This window comes from Folsomia candida, unplaced genomic scaffold (genome assembly GCF_002217175.1).
Source record: "Folsomia candida strain VU population unplaced genomic scaffold, ASM221717v1 Fcan01_Sc002, whole genome shotgun sequence".
NCBI lineage: Eukaryota > Metazoa > Arthropoda > Collembola > Entomobryomorpha > Isotomidae > Folsomia > Folsomia candida.
Window position 1 is genome coordinate 16,421,216 of NW_019091194.1, and position 17,158 is coordinate 16,438,373.

At 37.9% G+C, this 17,158-nt stretch overlaps 1 protein-coding gene across 3 annotated transcripts in view; it reads left to right on the forward strand.

Annotated features, from left to right (window-relative positions):
- LOC110842908 overlaps positions 1–17,158 on the forward strand; it is a 98,596-nt gene that overhangs the window by 53,815 nt on the left and 27,623 nt on the right. For all 3 annotated transcript variants that reach the window (XM_022088778.2, XM_035848000.1, XM_035848001.1), the window contains exons 2-3: positions 2,391–3,323; positions 10,519–10,694. In XM_022088778.2, coding sequence (XP_021944470.2) covers positions 2,391–3,323; positions 10,519–10,694 — 1,109 coding nt within the window. The remainder of the gene's footprint in view (positions 1–2,390; positions 3,324–10,518; positions 10,695–17,158) is intronic.

Genomic DNA, 17,158 nt, shown 5'->3' on the forward strand with positions numbered 1-17,158 from the left:
CTTGCAAATCTTGACAACTTGTCTTAAGCTCGTGACAAGCAACATTTTCAATAACTCGTGTTATTCAAAGTTGGACATTGACTTTAGAGACGGGGTTTCTTCTCAATGTTGTCTCTTCCATGCATATATATACAGTCAGTCAGGCTTAGCAAATAATAATGAGAGTGATTTGCCTTTTTAATTAAATTTAGCGATAATAATGCAAATGCCAGTGTTCACCTCGCTAAATTGATTGTGTACAAGAAAAATTAGGACCAACATGTGTTGAGGTGTCATTTGGAAAAGAACGCGTGTACACATGTCCAAGTAGAAAAGCAGTTCGTCATGTTGCGAATATGACGAGTGATCCGAATAAGGAGTTGGGAAAGCCAATAAATGTGGCACGGGCCAACTTGGATAACAGTAGCGTGTCCGTCGTGCAGACAAGATTGTTTCGAAAGACAATTCATTTAATTGTCAAATAATGGCTGCCTAGAACAGGAGGTGATAATGACGACGTCCTTAACTAATTATGTAGATCTTAATAAATCTCGTTAATTATACGGCTACGGGACGGAGACGACGAAAGCATGCAAACAATTAATTGATCTTCCCTTGGATTTGAATAAACATGAGGAAAACACGCATGTCTGGCTTGTGTACACCGAGGCGTGGCACCAGGTCAGAATAAGTAATTGCTTGTTGTGGGTGCGGTTCATTGGAGGGATAACGATTTAACTAGGAATTCTGCAAAGTTATGGCTTCATAAGTATCAATATTTGAAAGTGTGCTGATGAGTTAATCTTCGAATGAATTTCTTCAAGTTTTCGCTCAGATTGTTCATTTGGATTTATTGGCCAAATCTTCCTGATGCACACACGCTATTCCCCATTTTCATTTGATTGGATGGGAGGGATTCTGCATGTCCTGAGGTTTTCTGATTGAGCTCAGAGGCCTTCATAATTGACACTGACAATAACCAATATCTGAGCGAATAATGATAATAAACAAGTCAAACACAATTATGGAAATATGCATTTCCTGCTGTCTCTCATGACCAAAGTTATGTGATGGAGAAATACAAAACTCTTTTGAAATTGAAAGTTGCCTTATTCACGCGAGTGAGTTTTCACTTGACCAAGCCAATGCACTTGTCAATATGTGTGTATTTCAAACAATGGAAATGTTTTGGATCGCTTTGAATAATCGTGCTAAAAAATCCTGCAGAATAAAACAATCTCGTGTCATTGCATATGCATGTAAATACATACATTGTTGCATTTAATGTGAATCACCCTGCCACCAATGTGCGAGTGAAATTGATAAAGCCCAAGCCGTGACAGCTGGTGGTTCGCTAAATAATTTAGCACCGTGAGAATTTGCATTTTCTCCCAGACATGGCTTGGCTTGAACGTGGAAGTAAATCGAACCAACATATCGACATTTGACACCAAAATGAAAATAAACAAATGGTAAAAGTTTGTTCGTTTCGAGTTTGCTTGGGATATCGAGTTGAACGAATAATAATATTTATTAATGAAATGGAATTTCACGTGACGAATGAAATTGTCCGTTCGCTTGAGTAAATGACGGAATAAAGCCAGACATATTATTTTGACTTTAATTTCTACAGATTGTGAAATATGAGCTATAGTTGATTGAATGAGATAAGTAACCATAAACTGTGAAATAATATTAGAACACACATCCATAAACTTACAAAACTCCAAGTCTACATACGTACACACAGAATATGAAACCAAATACTTATGTATTCGCAAAATTATCAACAGTTTCATGCTATTTGCTGATTGAATGTCTACTTTGATCTGATAATTTTGATTTTGACAAGTGCATCCAAACTATTGTTCATGAATTCATTACAAAATGCATTGTATTCATGAATCATAGCGAAGTTGTAACTTAATCCTTGCTAACGTTTAGTAAGTACCTGACTTTGAGTTGTCACAAATAAAACTCGTTAACTTAATTTAATCCCAATGTGCAAAGTGGGTTTGCATTAGCGAATGGTTGATAAATCCGAGTTAGCACTTGCTTCAGTGGTGAAATTGTAGAGGTTATTTCTCTCTACTTATCCTTCTTCTATTGCTCTGGTCAGTACAAACAATTGTAATTTGTCAAATTCAAAATGCATTATGAAAGCAAGTTCGCATCATGCACCACTTCCTTTTCTTCACGTGTTTGTATCAAAATCGAAAGTTTTCGCGTTTTTTTGTGTCGTCAACTTGTCAAAGCACTGCATGTGCATTGGCGTTACATATGTATGCATTCATGTGCATACTATGTAGTTACATGTACGATACATACTAGGCGTGTTTGTAATCATGATGTCGTTAAAGCGTATAAAATACATATTTTCACTATATATGATTACGTGGTTTATATTGCAGGGTCCTCAACCGATCTGGTGCCGACGTTGCTGAGCATGTATGATACCCTTTTGGCCGAACGTCTTTCCGTGGATGGTGGTCAGTTTGTCAAAAACTTGAGTGGAACCTGTACTTCGAACGGCAGCAGCAGTAGCAGTACTCGAAGCAGTGCCACAGCCGCCTCCACAACCACGGACGGGATAGGTGGAGGATGGGGGTCAGAGAAATTGGAGACAAAAAACGGGATGCAAAGTGCCACATCTGGGTCCAGGCTGAAGGGACCAAGCAGCTCAACAATAAACGGTGGTGGTGGCTACACTGCTGGAACTGGAAAACGGTGTGATTGGAACTCTGCAGTGTCAGTGTCAACTTTGTTCCACGCTGGAATGGAACTCGGTGGTGGCAGTGTCTCCAATAATAAAAGCAATAACAATGGTGGTTGCCCTACTAGTGGTGCAACAGTAGATATCAGTGACAACAATAAGACGATAACGACAGCCGTGTTAACTCGAGCCCACTGGACAACCACGAATCTCATCAACCAGCAAAAGTATCTCAACACCAATAAAAATGGGGCAATTAATAAAAATTTGCTTCACCCTGCTGGTGACTTAAATAGTGGGAGTAGTAGTAACATGCCTCATGGGGCAGAGAATCAGAAGAGACCACTCTCGGTCAACTCCATCGCGTCCTCGGCGTCCTCCTCTTCCTGTTCTTCAGAGTCGTCTTCTCTGAATGTTCCAGGAGGGACGACACCTCAGCTACTCGCCCCAAAGGCATCCCCCGAAGAAGAAATCACTCTCGACCTCACGACGGATGAGCAAAGTGCAAGAAATCACCGATCAGCCAAAACAAAGAATCTCATAACAACAAACGCTAATGGAAAAGCAAACAACGACTCAACCAGTTCAATGGATTCAAGTCACAGATGCTTTAGCAACTCTGCCACCAAAGGTGAGTTCCGTGTGGGATTTTAGTTTCTCATTACGCTTTTTTATACCTGCAATTAATTACTTTCTGGGAAATTTTTGCAATTCACGAACTCATCAACTTGTTCACAAGCAAGGAATATTATTATCTTCATCTAATAATGGAATGAGGTGCGGTGCCCACAGTTTTACATTGTTTTTGTTCGCCATTTCTTCACGGAGGTTGAGAATGGAACGTTCATAAAATTAATAAGACGAGTAATGTACCGCAGCTCGATGGTCTATTATTAACGTAACCTTGATCGTTTAATGAGAATTTTCGCATTATCCAACTCAGCACATTCATAATTCATCAACATTACATATTATAAATATTATCCCACTAATCCTACCACTGCTCTACGTAAACAAACTGTGCATGCGTCGAAGTTTGAGCCTACATCTAAAGTATTTGTTATTATTTTTTGTGCATTGAAATCGCGTTCATGTAGCTTCAACAAATTTGAGGATAAAGTGCATCATAAAGAAATCATGAGGAGGTAATTTAAGTCTGGGTGTGCTTGTACTGCACATAATTTTCATATCCAATCTTCTCATGGAGAGATGAGACAAGAGATGGACAGCTATTTTAACTAACTAATAATATGTATGACCCACAATGTGCAGTCCAAAGTTGGTTGTTCATCTCCACAACTTCCTCCCCGACGACGACGACGAGGAAGATGAAGTTTATTTATTTGTGAGGGAGACTAAGCCTGTGCTCATGGCTTAATTCACCCATTCAAGTCTTATATAATGCATGCTCTGTGTCGGCATCTCATCAATCCTTTTCCACCTCCTTTTCTATGCTTCATCATCAGCGATCATGATCTTCAAATCTGAAATGAATGTGCACATTGTGTGCTCTTCTTCTCCTGTCTGCTGCTCCTGTCTTGTTGTTATTAGCCGCATAAGTTCCATTTTCTTGCTTGAGCAGCTTCACACAATAACTGCTGAGCTACGGTGAAGAACCAAATCAAAATCAGTGAGCACAAAGCAAAGCCAACTCTCCAGGCTGCCCTCCGTTGTTATTCTCCAAGTGAGACAGTTCGAAATGCAGAATATGAAGCAAGGGATGAGACGATGCAAATGTTTTACACGACACGATGCATGGCTGGACCGACTAAATGAACTACTCAAGGTTCTACTTTACTCACTTTTATTTTTTATCACCTAGCTCTACACAAATTAAACTTGCTGCACTCACTCCAAGAAGGGAAGAGAGTCTTTTGGCAGTAGATATACGGACGTATCGCTTAAAAGGAATAGCAGTAATTTCATCCTGGATGTAAAAGCATCCTCTCTCTCTCCGTCTGATTCGTGGGGATTGGATACGTCTCAGTGATCAAAGACATCGAAAACTGTTGGAATTTATTTGCTGGAGAACCTTCCTTCAACTTGACGAGTGGAGGAAAAGATGATCATTATTTATTTGGCTACTGCATTGTGAGATAGACGATGGATGGCGAAGCAACAAATCCAAGCCTGCAAACATAGGTCTCACTGCTGGACTCTTCAAATACAATTAAAATTGAAGAGGGAGAGAGAATTGGTCGCTATTTAGTGGTTTCAGTAGACAAAGGACACCACGCAAACTGCTTTTTAATCACTGTCTGTTATACGCAGTAAGGGACACCATTATTAAAATTATATTTGATTGTACGAAGAAGAACCCTTGGCTGACATAGATACGTCAGAGTGGACGATGAAATGTTGATGGATCGTGTTTTCATGATGAGCACTAGAATTTTGTCCAGTCACGCCAACAAGACGAAAGTCGTATTCATGAGAAGAAGCAGATACATATCCACCTGCTCTTTTAATTTGTCGAGTAATCTAATCTCAATTTACATGAGCACAATAAGACTCAAATTATCCTCTAGCGATTTATTTACCTCCACGCAAGCAAAACAATTTAATAACAGCTAAACGTGTTTTCAAGTAGATTATAATATGCCAAACTTATAAATTCGCAGCTTATTATTTGCACGAGGTTTTGCTTTCTTCATCTCAATTACACAAATGGCGAGTATCAGAAAAGTACAAAATGTTGAACGCAGCATTTACTTTTACACAAGTACACGTGAAACAATGACTTGATTTATTTGAAAAGACGTGTTTTGCTACAAGTGGATTTGCATGATTGCAATAATAACATTATTACAAGTTGTTAGCTTCTCCAGTCTTGCGTATAATATTTCTTATCCAGAGACAAAAACCACGGTTTTTATATTTGTCCGACGTACTTACATAAATGCGTGCGTGGTACAATACCGTACCACGAGTGCATACTACAAGAACACGTTTTGGAATTATGTGGTTTTAGATAGTTGCACGGTTGGCCCGTTCTCAAGAATGATAATGAAGATTGCATGAACGAGAATTTGTATATTTTCTCAAAAAAAGATTCAGACTGGATGATTCATGGAATGAGCAGACTGGATGTGATAAGTTATTTGAGGCCTAAATATTACAGCATCCAAACTAAATAAATACACACACGACTTCATTATCACACGAGCAGTTTACTTTATTATATTTAATTATGGATAGTTCTGCATCTGCTTAAAAGGTCGGATGGAAATGTTCTGGGCAGTGTGTAAAGAATAGCTTTCAGTTTCTTTTCTTTTCATTGAACGTGGTCTTCAGTTTGTCACACTTATTAGCATGTTCATGGTCCTTGCGCTGAAGCTGTTGTTGAAAAGTACATTAATTTTCTGAGTACCAAAAAGTTGGACGTGTCAAAAGTTTCTGTTCCAAAAGAATCTGGAAAAGTCGAGTTTATTTATTATGTTTAAGTAATTGCAGTAACAAAATTGAGAGTGTGGTTTTGTTATGTACACAATCTCGATATTATTATGAGAGATGGGCGAAATTTGCAATGCATGCTTTTTGTACGAGTATAGATTTATGATTGGTCAATACTAAAATAAATATCTCAATATTCATGTGGCCCACTTCCTTCCTTGCTGTATGTGCAGACATAGTCGTCTGTATTAGTCTGCATGCATGCTAATTGAAGCAAAATTCTGTTTCCCTTAATTGAAAACCTTGATCTGGTTCTGTTTCACTTTTCATATATTAAAGTCAACAACTGAGCAACTGTCCTTCCTTCCTCATCTCGGATGCAGTACGAATGAAATGACCCGTGTGTCGGCGGATCAAGTTGTTGTGACCATATGGCGTCTTTCTCGGAAGAGAAAATTAACGGATGGTTCTCCTCCTTCGTCTCATATTACTTACTTTACTTACTTTGGACGGACTTTCTATGAACTTTGGGTCGAGTCGGAGCTTGGAGGCAGTTATGGACTAAATCCTATTTGGGGGAAGCAATTATTCCCGACTTGTGTATTTACTTTTATTCTCTGAAGAGGGATTGTGTCGCGAGCCACTTGGGTGCATTGCATGTTAACGATCATAAAGTTTTGAAGGGAGTGGAAATGATGAAGAAAAGGAAGTAGGAAGGAAGGATATGCAGGAAGTCGAAAAGTCAAATGTTTGACTTTTTCGGATGGCACATGTCTTTATTATTGTTAATTTTCTAGCCTTATGCATACACAGCCCATAAGCCTTTTGCAAGTAATGCAAAGTTAAATATTCCTTCTAAATTAATCCACAATTTCAAGTAATCCACTCATTTTAGTTCTTCATAACTTTTAAAAGAAGAGCAAACTTGAAAAGACAAAACTTTTCGAGATGTCGTAATTTAATAATTCACTTTCTTTAGTCGCTTAAAACATTCTCTTAATTTTGCATATTTTCGAGAAGTCATACTTTATGTGAATTTTACAGTGTGCTTGCCACTTGCCACAAGTTCTTATTCTCAAGTTGCCGAGAAATGCAAACTTGTCAGAATTTAGAGAACATCCAGCCGAGTTGCACATCCGCCCTTGAATCTTTTCACTTCCGCCAAACAGCGTTCCCTCAATTAGTTTACTTTTGCTGGCTGCTTGCTTAATAATCTGCCAGACTTGTCTGAAAAGTTGAGTTAAACTTTGAAGAACATTCATCTGTTGTGCATTGAATTTAACCCTTTGACCACGTTGTAATCATTCCGACTCTGAAAACCACTCTAACCCGCGTCCAATTCATGAATGCATTCATCTCCTCGAATTTATTTAAACGAGCGCATTGTACGTATACAAACAAATTGGTGCATTTCAAACCAAGATCAAGTTCATGTTGCCAGCATGCGTTGTTTATGAGATGATGGAAGTCTTAGCGAGTTGATGAAATGAAACCTTTTGATGTTCGACTTGGTTTATGCAGGGAGAAGTTTCAAGCAGTTGTTTAATACAATATTCAGATTGTATTAAATATAAACTGCTACCATTTCCAATTGGTCTTGTTTGATGAGATGGGCGAGTGGGCGGGCTGGCTGGATCAATTACAACAAGTCCCCTTTGTTGGAAACTTTATTCTGCTGAGTTTATTTGCTGTGCATCGCAATTATAAAGTGCACAAATACGAGTGAGATGAATATGCCAAATAATATCATCGATATTGAACGCTAAGTATTATATAACAAACGGACATCATATTTATTTGACGACAAGTTTCGTTTCTAAATTACTTCCCGATTTAGGCCTCTAAAAGTTTAACTACATTTATTCCCCTCGAGTCATTCACTTGTCAGCAGGACATCGTCAATTTCTTCACTTGTCCCTTGAAAACAAACAAGCGTTGTCAGCAGCAAAAGTTGCATCGACTTTTTCTCAAGTTTTTTCATCCACCTCGAACACTTTGGTCTTGGTTTTATCAAAGTCTTTGGCTTTGGTTCAATTGCGGCAATTGCATCCTCAACCAAAATCGGTTCTTCGTCGTTCAAGTTCAAGTTCAATGTGGTCCGCAACGACTGAACACTCTTCTTCTGAATGTGGTTTACTCTGCTTGAACAAGTTTAGTTGCCTGGATATTGATCCATTCCTCCCCCTTCGATGCTCACTCTCTCCCTTCATTTTCATCCCACAGCTCTCTTGGAGGATCAGAATTCACTATTTCGGTCCTGGCGAAAGTTGAAGCAAGTAGTAAAGCTTTCTCTCTCCCACCTTCAAGCTGCTAAATCCGTTGTCAAATCCAGAAATCACCTTTATTTTATTCTCGTCAACCCTGTGGGGGCCGTCTCCTATGCAGAAAGTAGGAAAGAGAAGAGAGTGAGGAAGTGAAACAACTTCCTTATTCTTGCATGAAGAATCTGGAGAAAGTCGGAAAATGCCGTCTGAAAACTAACCTGCATGCATATGGCGACAAAGGCTTTGTGTCAGATATTTGAAATAAATGGTCAAATAAAAAGCTTTCAATAACTCAGCGCAAAGTATTGAAAACCGTTTTTTATGTATTAGGACGGCTCATGGGGTCGCATTATAGCTCTTTGCTCGTAAAGTGTGATTTTGTTTTGTAACGCTGTAATTGTAATTTGTACACAATAAATAATATGAAATTCGTGACGCATAGTTTTCGCTAGTCTTTAATATTTAGAGCACCATTAACGTTATGCAATATGAACGTTCACAAACCCTGCCGTCCGTTCATTTGGAAGTACATCGACACGATGACGGGTGAATGATGGACAGATTGTTGCTGTTTAAGCAAGATTTTCAAAACCTTGAGACACATATTGAAGAAACTATGTATGTAGAACTCTGTGATCTCATTTCTACTCATGTCTCAATTTGGAGTAATTCTGAGTCCATAAATCCATGCATTTTTACAATTTGTTAAAATTTTAAATGCCCAAGTTATGTGAGATATGCGGACTGATTTTCATTATACGTAGACGAAAGTGAACTTTACTACTTATCGACCACTTTTGTTTCTTCCTTATTTGGCCAGCACTTACACTTTATTGGATATTAATGCCAATCATTCGTTTCACATTATCACAGCTGAAAACGTTGCATTGCAAATATTTTAAACTATGTATTCCTCTCGTAACTGAAACTCGTTGAGCGTAGCAAAGTTGTTCTTTCAAGCCAACTAATTTCGTAGATTTTATACGGTCAATATGAGTTCAAACTGTTAAACATTTGACGTTAGAACATGAACCAAAAAACTAAAATGCATGCTGTGATAAACTGGCAGTGTAGGATTTGTGCATTTTGATTGAATTTTTTTAGCACATACGAGTTAATAATCATTTAATCGTCAACAAAATTCTCGATTGTGCATTTTGTTTGTTATTAAATTTTTATCTAAAATATCGAGTTGAATTGTTGTAAATGAGGAAATAATTCGAGATGAAAAGTAATAAATATCAAGTTTTAGAACTTGAAAATTACACTATAAGATCAATTGCAATTCATAATGCCTTATCATTATGTTAATGTATGAATAAACAAGACGGATTACTTGCCCCCCGCAATTTTATGATGGGTCTATAATGTTGGGTTTGGTTTACTTTTAATGGAATGATTTTATTAATATATAAGATTTTATGGGAAATTGGCTAGTGGATGAAACTAATTCTTGGTTTTACTCCAGGCGGTGGTGTTTTGATGAGTATTATTGTGACGTGAAGGTTTTACGTGTGTTCTTCTTACGCATATCTATCATTTGGTTAAAATGTTCATTTCAATTTCCTTTTCTCATGCCCTTCAGCACTTTGCACATAATTTATTAAATTTCAAATGGATAAATTACAGGTGGACAAGTTGGTAATTCAGATACGTTTTTGGCTTGACACTTGAAATTTCACTTTTCTTAAACTTGGCCTCAAGTGATATTAATTGAGGTGTGTTTCAGAATTTTAAGTAAATGTGTAGCTGATATTATTGTCACATCCTGGCACATATCCATATACCTACAAAATTTTGAACTATTCTGCATTTACGACAATTTTTACTTTCGTTTGCATTTTATTTGGTCTGCATTTACATTTATTATGCTAAAAACTTGGTTATAATTCTCAGTACGTACGACAACCTTGTCAAATTATATGTTTTATTTTGTCATTTATTGCGGTTTGTTATGCCCTTTTGCCTTTTAAGAATATGACAACATTTGCAAAGTTGCATGAGAATTGAGACGTTCAGGGCATTACATTGAATCATCTCTCTGAAAAATTGAGCGCTCTCCATTTGCACCTTAGCATTTATCTTCTTTTATTTTTGCATGCATACGTGCATAGTCAAACATACATATTGTGAATTTATGCTTTAAATGTATTTTTTGACTGTTTTCAGATTGCGGAGAGAATGCGACCAATAATTTGGACGGTCGAGGACGAATTTCATTTCCCATCCAGACGCAGACCAACTTCAAGTTTTGTGACCCCAACCTGAGCTACATGGATCGAGTGGTGATGGAAATCGTGGAAACGGAACGGACTTTTGTGCGCGATCTCCAGGAAATCATTTCGGTACGATTTGATTGCTTTCTCTTTTTCTCCACTCAATCATATCCACGAGTCGTCCTCAATGCAGCCATGCGACACTTGCAGTCAACTGCATTCGAACTGATACATATGTTCAACCCTTAAATGATCATGCACCCTCCAAACCATCAATCAACTTGGTGTCACTATTTTGTAGCATTTACAGTGCATATTGTATTCAAACTGGAGATTGACTATTTTTTAATTATCTCATTGAACAATGCACCATGCAGATAGTTCATAATGCAACTTTTAGTTTGTTGAAACCGTATGGTTTATTCTTATGGTTCCTTGTAATCTGTAGTCGACTGGAGTAACATTAAAACTTATTTTCGAAACGTCAACAACAATGAATTTGAGAAGGTGCACTTACTCGAATGTTCTTCAACTTAATGTTTGTGCAACTCTCATATTTTAATTTCCTTTTCCCTGAACATACACTGCAAATGTTTACTTAAGGAGAAGTTCAAGTAGTTTACGTTATCGACGTAAATCTGTTATCTCGAATCTTATTTTTCTGTCGTATTTTTAGCTTCCCACTCGACGCAGATTTGGCTCAGTAGTCAATATGTAGGCATGATATGCTAACGATAAGTTAGGAAAGGTAGCCTCCCGACTACGTCCTTGTCGAATTTGGTCATATAGACTTTTGTAGCTACATATTTATTTATGCCGTGTTGTAAATACTTACATTTGGTCCGAACGGAACGTGTAAATGAAGCGTGGCACTATTGAAATCGTCGTAATATGGCTTTACGGACATTTTTATTATGTTCACAATATGCACTTTTTATGCATTTCGTTTTATGGAGAGCTTAACTCGAAATAGGTTGTGACTGGGCTGATGGCACTAAAAATATGATGATGGAAGTGTGACCATGTCGTAAAAAATCTACCTCAGTCATAATGAAAATATTTTTACGTAATGAATTTGGTGTAGAAAACGGCCATAAATTTCGAAAATTAAGTATTTCACGCATTAATTATTTGCATTTCAAATATTTCCTAATTAATTAACCATGTAGTTAGAATCTACTCTTGTTATTGGACTCCCTTCGTGGGTGTCCATTCATCAGCCATGTAGTGACTTTGCAAAATTTCCAAGAGGTCAACCAACGCCAAATGACTCGTGAATGTTGCTTATAATTGACAAACAATGCCATCATCTGTCAATCAGCTCTTCTTTGCGAACTGATAATGAATCAAAGGTTTTTTCCGCTATCTTATCGAATCTTCTCGGCTGGAAAGTCTTACCGAGTTTTTGCTTGTTATTCCCGAGATAAATAAATAGTGAGAATGTTCGATGCAGATATTATTCGATACAGGTTTGGAATTTTATTAGACCCATAAAATTGTATTACTTGCACGGCTACTAAATTGAATCCGAAGAGAATTTGTCAGGTCATGCTTAATCTTTCAGTTTTTTAGGTCAGTAAATACAAGATGTGTGTGTAGTTGATTTCTATTGAATGTGTCAAGCAGCATGGTAAATTCTTCCGTCAAGTGCCTCTCCAAAGTCACCTTTTTCTGTAGCCATTCATTATTAATTGAAAACGAACAAGGATGACACTTATAAATAATAACTCTCTTGACCAGTGCAATTCCAATGTCCATATTAGACACGGACCATGTCTCTGCTTGGTGGTGGTCATTGGAGCAGGTTTAATAAATGGGACTACAGGTCACCGTGTGGGGTGGTCAAATGAGAAAAAGACAACAATGAGATGTGTTGTTGAACGTGACTTTTCATGTTGAATTGATGGAATGGCCTGGATGGAACTGAAACTGATAACTGAAAGCCATGCACACTTGTCGGATTCAGAACTTTGTTCAGATTGGACGTGGCCCTCCAAAATCAAGAGGGATTAAATTATTTGATGAGAAAGTGTCAAAGTGAATAAAAATCGAATTCCAGATTCGTAATGTTGCGATATTTATAAAGAATATCAAACAGATTCATGCTATTGAAAGGCTAAATATAATTGTATTAAATCTTTAAGCTTTTTACACAATTTTTATGGTAATTAGGCAAAACATCATTACAAGAACAATGCTATTGAGCCAAAGAGTGAATACATTGTTAAATCACTGTATTCAACTTCTGTTTATTAGTGTCGAATTTTTCGCCAACGGTGTACTTATGTTTTGAAGATATTGGAATGATGTCGCATTTTTTGTGCATGTCAAATTTTCTGTTGATCATTTCATTATTTCATGATCAGTACGTACATGTGTTCTCAAGTTCATTCTTTGGCTATGTGTTAGTGCATAAAAACAAGACACAATTATTAAACCAACGACTCTTTAGTCAACCTTTTAGACCATAAAGTTCTTGAATCATAATTTTACTTTCAATCCAAGCAGTAGTGTATGTAAGTCATACATTTACTTGCCTTGTGAAATGCATGCCCACTACAAAAATTTGCTCATTGTGAAGGAGTTCATATTTGCAAATGTCACAAATCTTGTCAATTTGTTCAGCTTCCTTGTTGAAGTAAGAATCGAACTATTTTCTCTCCAAATCTGGGTATTGGGGTTGAGAATAAGCACCAATAAATTTTCATACTTCACAACCTCTACAATTTCGAAAATGAGCCCAACCAAAATTTTAAATGATGATGAGCCATTGAAATTAGTTGGTTTGGAGAAGAATTAAGTAGGTTCAAGTATTTAAATTATTTGCATTCTTTTTAACACAATGATGATTTTGTCAATCATTTATCAAACTGAGTCCACTCTTGCTTTTCAATGGGATGGATACAGTGAGTGAAGTGAGGAAAAGTAGCTCAGCAGACCACTCATTCATAAACAATGTAACAATTGACAATAAGGTCATAACTTGTGTTGATTCTGCTAAAATGTGTACGGGAACAAGTTTGAGGTTAGTACGTGCACCCAGAAATTAGTGAAAACAAAATGAACTAACAAGAGTCCATGCAATCCATATCTGAAATATATCAGATTCTCTTTTATTTCAGCTTTGACAAATAATGATGCCACAGAGTTTGCTCAGTGTCAAGCGTTATTATGGTTTCTAAATGTGGGTGAAGATTGCATGGAAAGCAGAACAAATTCAAGGTTACCTGTACGCAAAATCAACGAAGCGAGCATATTTTTTTCATACAAATATTTCTGGTAAATATTGGGTTTCATTTTGTTGTCTAAACCAGACGAGTTTATCGTAAATTGAATCAGAATCATGGCCTTCAGAGACGAGAACATTTCTAAATAGAGATATGGATAACATGGATATTGGTTTCAGCATGCCTGCCATTAATTCTTCCTCATTGATCCCAAAGATAAATTGGGTACGATAGGAATTAGTGGGAAATACATCAATTAGCCTGAAAGTGCTCTAAAGTGCTGCTGTTCAGAGAGTAAAAGTTGGAATTTTCGACCTTGATCAAGGCATGATCTAGGACGGAGTGGTGGTCCCTTTTCTTCCCGACTGCACTCGCACTGCATTATTTTGACAGGTGACAATGAAGTCGACTGAGAAGCTCGCTCGTGCTTCTAATCCGCTTTGACAGAAGGGGATCCACATGAACACTGCACAAGACATTTATTTCGATTTGTGTAGTTCACTGCACTTCTTCTTACGCCACGGACGGAAAGTGTTTAGCTCCCAAATCCAAGAATGTCTTTCGTTGTGGTTGTAGGATTATTTCGGACACTTTCCCAAGAACAGGACAGGCCATGAAATAAATGCTTCACTCACATCCTTGCATCAACAGAAGAGAGGAATAAGAAGACATATTGGCAGTAAAAAAATCCGAAAATGTTAAAAGTACAAAAACAAAAACAATCCTTATTCGTATACATCTGTCATATGTGCGACTGTTTCATCACGTATGCATATAAAGATGTCATAAAGTCCCTCAAAATTCGAAATCGTCTTTATGCACACAAGTCGCTCCCAACACAATCCGATTACAAAACACCAAACAACAATGCACAAGTTCACAATGCTTTGAGAAGATGGTCTTAAAACAGCTGGACAAATCTCCAGGAAGGAAAGAGAGAGAATCCTTCTCCTAACAAAGCAATTGTTTGATTTTTACTATCATGTTGTGATTATTACGAGAGGAGCGCTGAGAAAATTCCATTTTATTCACTCGCCCAGGATTTCATGTAAGGAGAAGGGTGGGCCATGGTCATAACAATTTTTTGACTTTTCAAGCTCCATTGTCGCATGCAGGCAGATGAGACATTCACGAAACGAACTATGGGCACCACTGCTGGATGTCAAAAAGCTCCGACCATTTTGTGGTATGGCGTGTTTGAGGTAGATTTTAAAACGTCGAATTCAACTTGACACTTGAAAGTGCTCGTAAAAACGGAGTACAAGTGGTCGTGAGTGACCACCAGAGTGGATGGTGTTTGCTCTTTCGAGGTTTTCAGCCAAGAAAGTAAAAGTCGTCGTTCACATGTGGTTCAGAGGAGATAAGTTGCAAATGGTGCTGCAGGCAATAGCGTTCCACATGTGCTACAAAAATCACACATCACGTCGGAAATGGGACATGCTATGATGAGCTATGATGAGGCAGAAGTTCATCTTTATTTTTCAAAGACGACCCTTGGTCTTAATCTTCGTGGGATTTACATCCATGCTTTTGCTATCCGACTACTCGACGATGCACTTTTGTTTGTTTTGATTAAGCTCAAAATTTATGAAAAGAGATTTTTCAAGTTTTCTTCGCCCATTTCATCCATAAATTGCTTCCACTAGGTGCAACTGACCCTATTCACACTTTGTACGTACATTTGTACTCGGCAGGTTTCCACCTTAAGTCAAGTTGCTTGATACAATAAATAAAATTATGAGAATCGGGGACATTTTGCCTTAAAAGGTTGAATTTTGAACTGTTGGATTTTCGCCTTAAGACATTTATTCTTGATTCATGACGTGCGAAATTGCATGTGCTTCTACTTATCATCTTCCCACCAGCCAACACACCTGCAGAAATTTGGGCAATAAGACTAAATCCAATTATTACTGTTATGTTATTATTATTATTACTTCTTTTCTAAACGAGGACAAGATTGTGAAGAAGCACGTGTACAAATGCTCCTTCACAATTTTTCAAAGAAAAATGATAGAAAAACAAAGATCCGTGTACTTCTCAATTTTTTGAGCCTCTTCTCAAATTGGTATGCAAACTCATTTTTTGTGTTCACTCACAACAATCCCCTCTCCAGTCCTGCCCATAATTAGCTGCATAACTACTTTCTCGTCTAAATTATTCATACCCACCCTTCCATTATGATGCTATCTTTGCACATTCATTACCCTCGCTCTGAAGCGGAAGGCTGTGTATGCACCAGAGTAATTTTGGGAAGTGAAAAATTGGAACATTTATTCTTCCCGTGCTTGATCAGAAAATTAGGTAGGGTTGCAAATGGGGAAATGAGATAAGTTTATATTTCTCATAATGGCAGAGTAAACTTATTTGTTCTTGGGGGCAGAGAGTGCAGGGCGAGAAAAGGGTGCGAGTTAGCGACGTAATAAACCAAGGTGATCCAACTGTTACCGTTTCCAGTCGGAATCAAGAGTCGCGTTTGTTAATCAGGGCAAGAAGGGGTGGTCACCCTTCCTCCTTCGCAGTGTCTCCCCGTCCGATCCCATAATGAATGCTGCTTCTTTGTGGTGATGGTGTGGTTTGCTCCAGAACTGGCTGCACAGTAATCATCGTAATGAAAACAAATCCTGACCCTTGTTCAATATCGTCGTCCTCATGAATGAATTTGTTCGTGGCAGGCAGGGCTGAATGGAAAAACGGCTTCGTGTTCTGGCAGGGAACCACTACTGGCCCTGGATGAAATTTCTCACTAATCTCGCTGGTTTGAGAGATGAGATTCAGATCTCTCACTCCACCAAATTTACTTGAGAGTAATTACCATTCAGTGGTAGCGTGTATATTTAGTAGTGTCTGTGTTTGTATACATAAGCAGTAGAGTAATGTGATCATGCATGTGTGTAGTCGAGGAAAATAGTGGCGACCAAAAAATTGTGGAAAAGTCTCAACTCAATTAGTTGAGACATATAATATAAGTAGAGACAGCATTTTCCAATAAAGGTGTATGTATAGGTTGCTGGATTGAACTTTGTTGTAAGTCACGACGACAGGATTGGATGATGGTTATCGCACCAAGGTTGACATTTTTTACGGAGCTTTGAAAGATGAAAAGTTCCATGTCTCGGTCCACCGCGACGGTTCACATCCACTGCCACCGCCCTTAAAACACTAACAATGTGCCGGAATATAAGTCAAAGAGTGACTTTTGTACCCTGCTCGCTTATCTTTATCGGCCCGTAATGGGTAAAAGGACGCGTCTTTTTTGGTCAGATTGATGTCGAGAGAGAGTGACTTTGACAATCAACAACGGTCTAGTGGTTGGTTGCGCCCTTCTTCTCAGCCAAAATCAATTCAGCCGTGATTTCCTGTGTC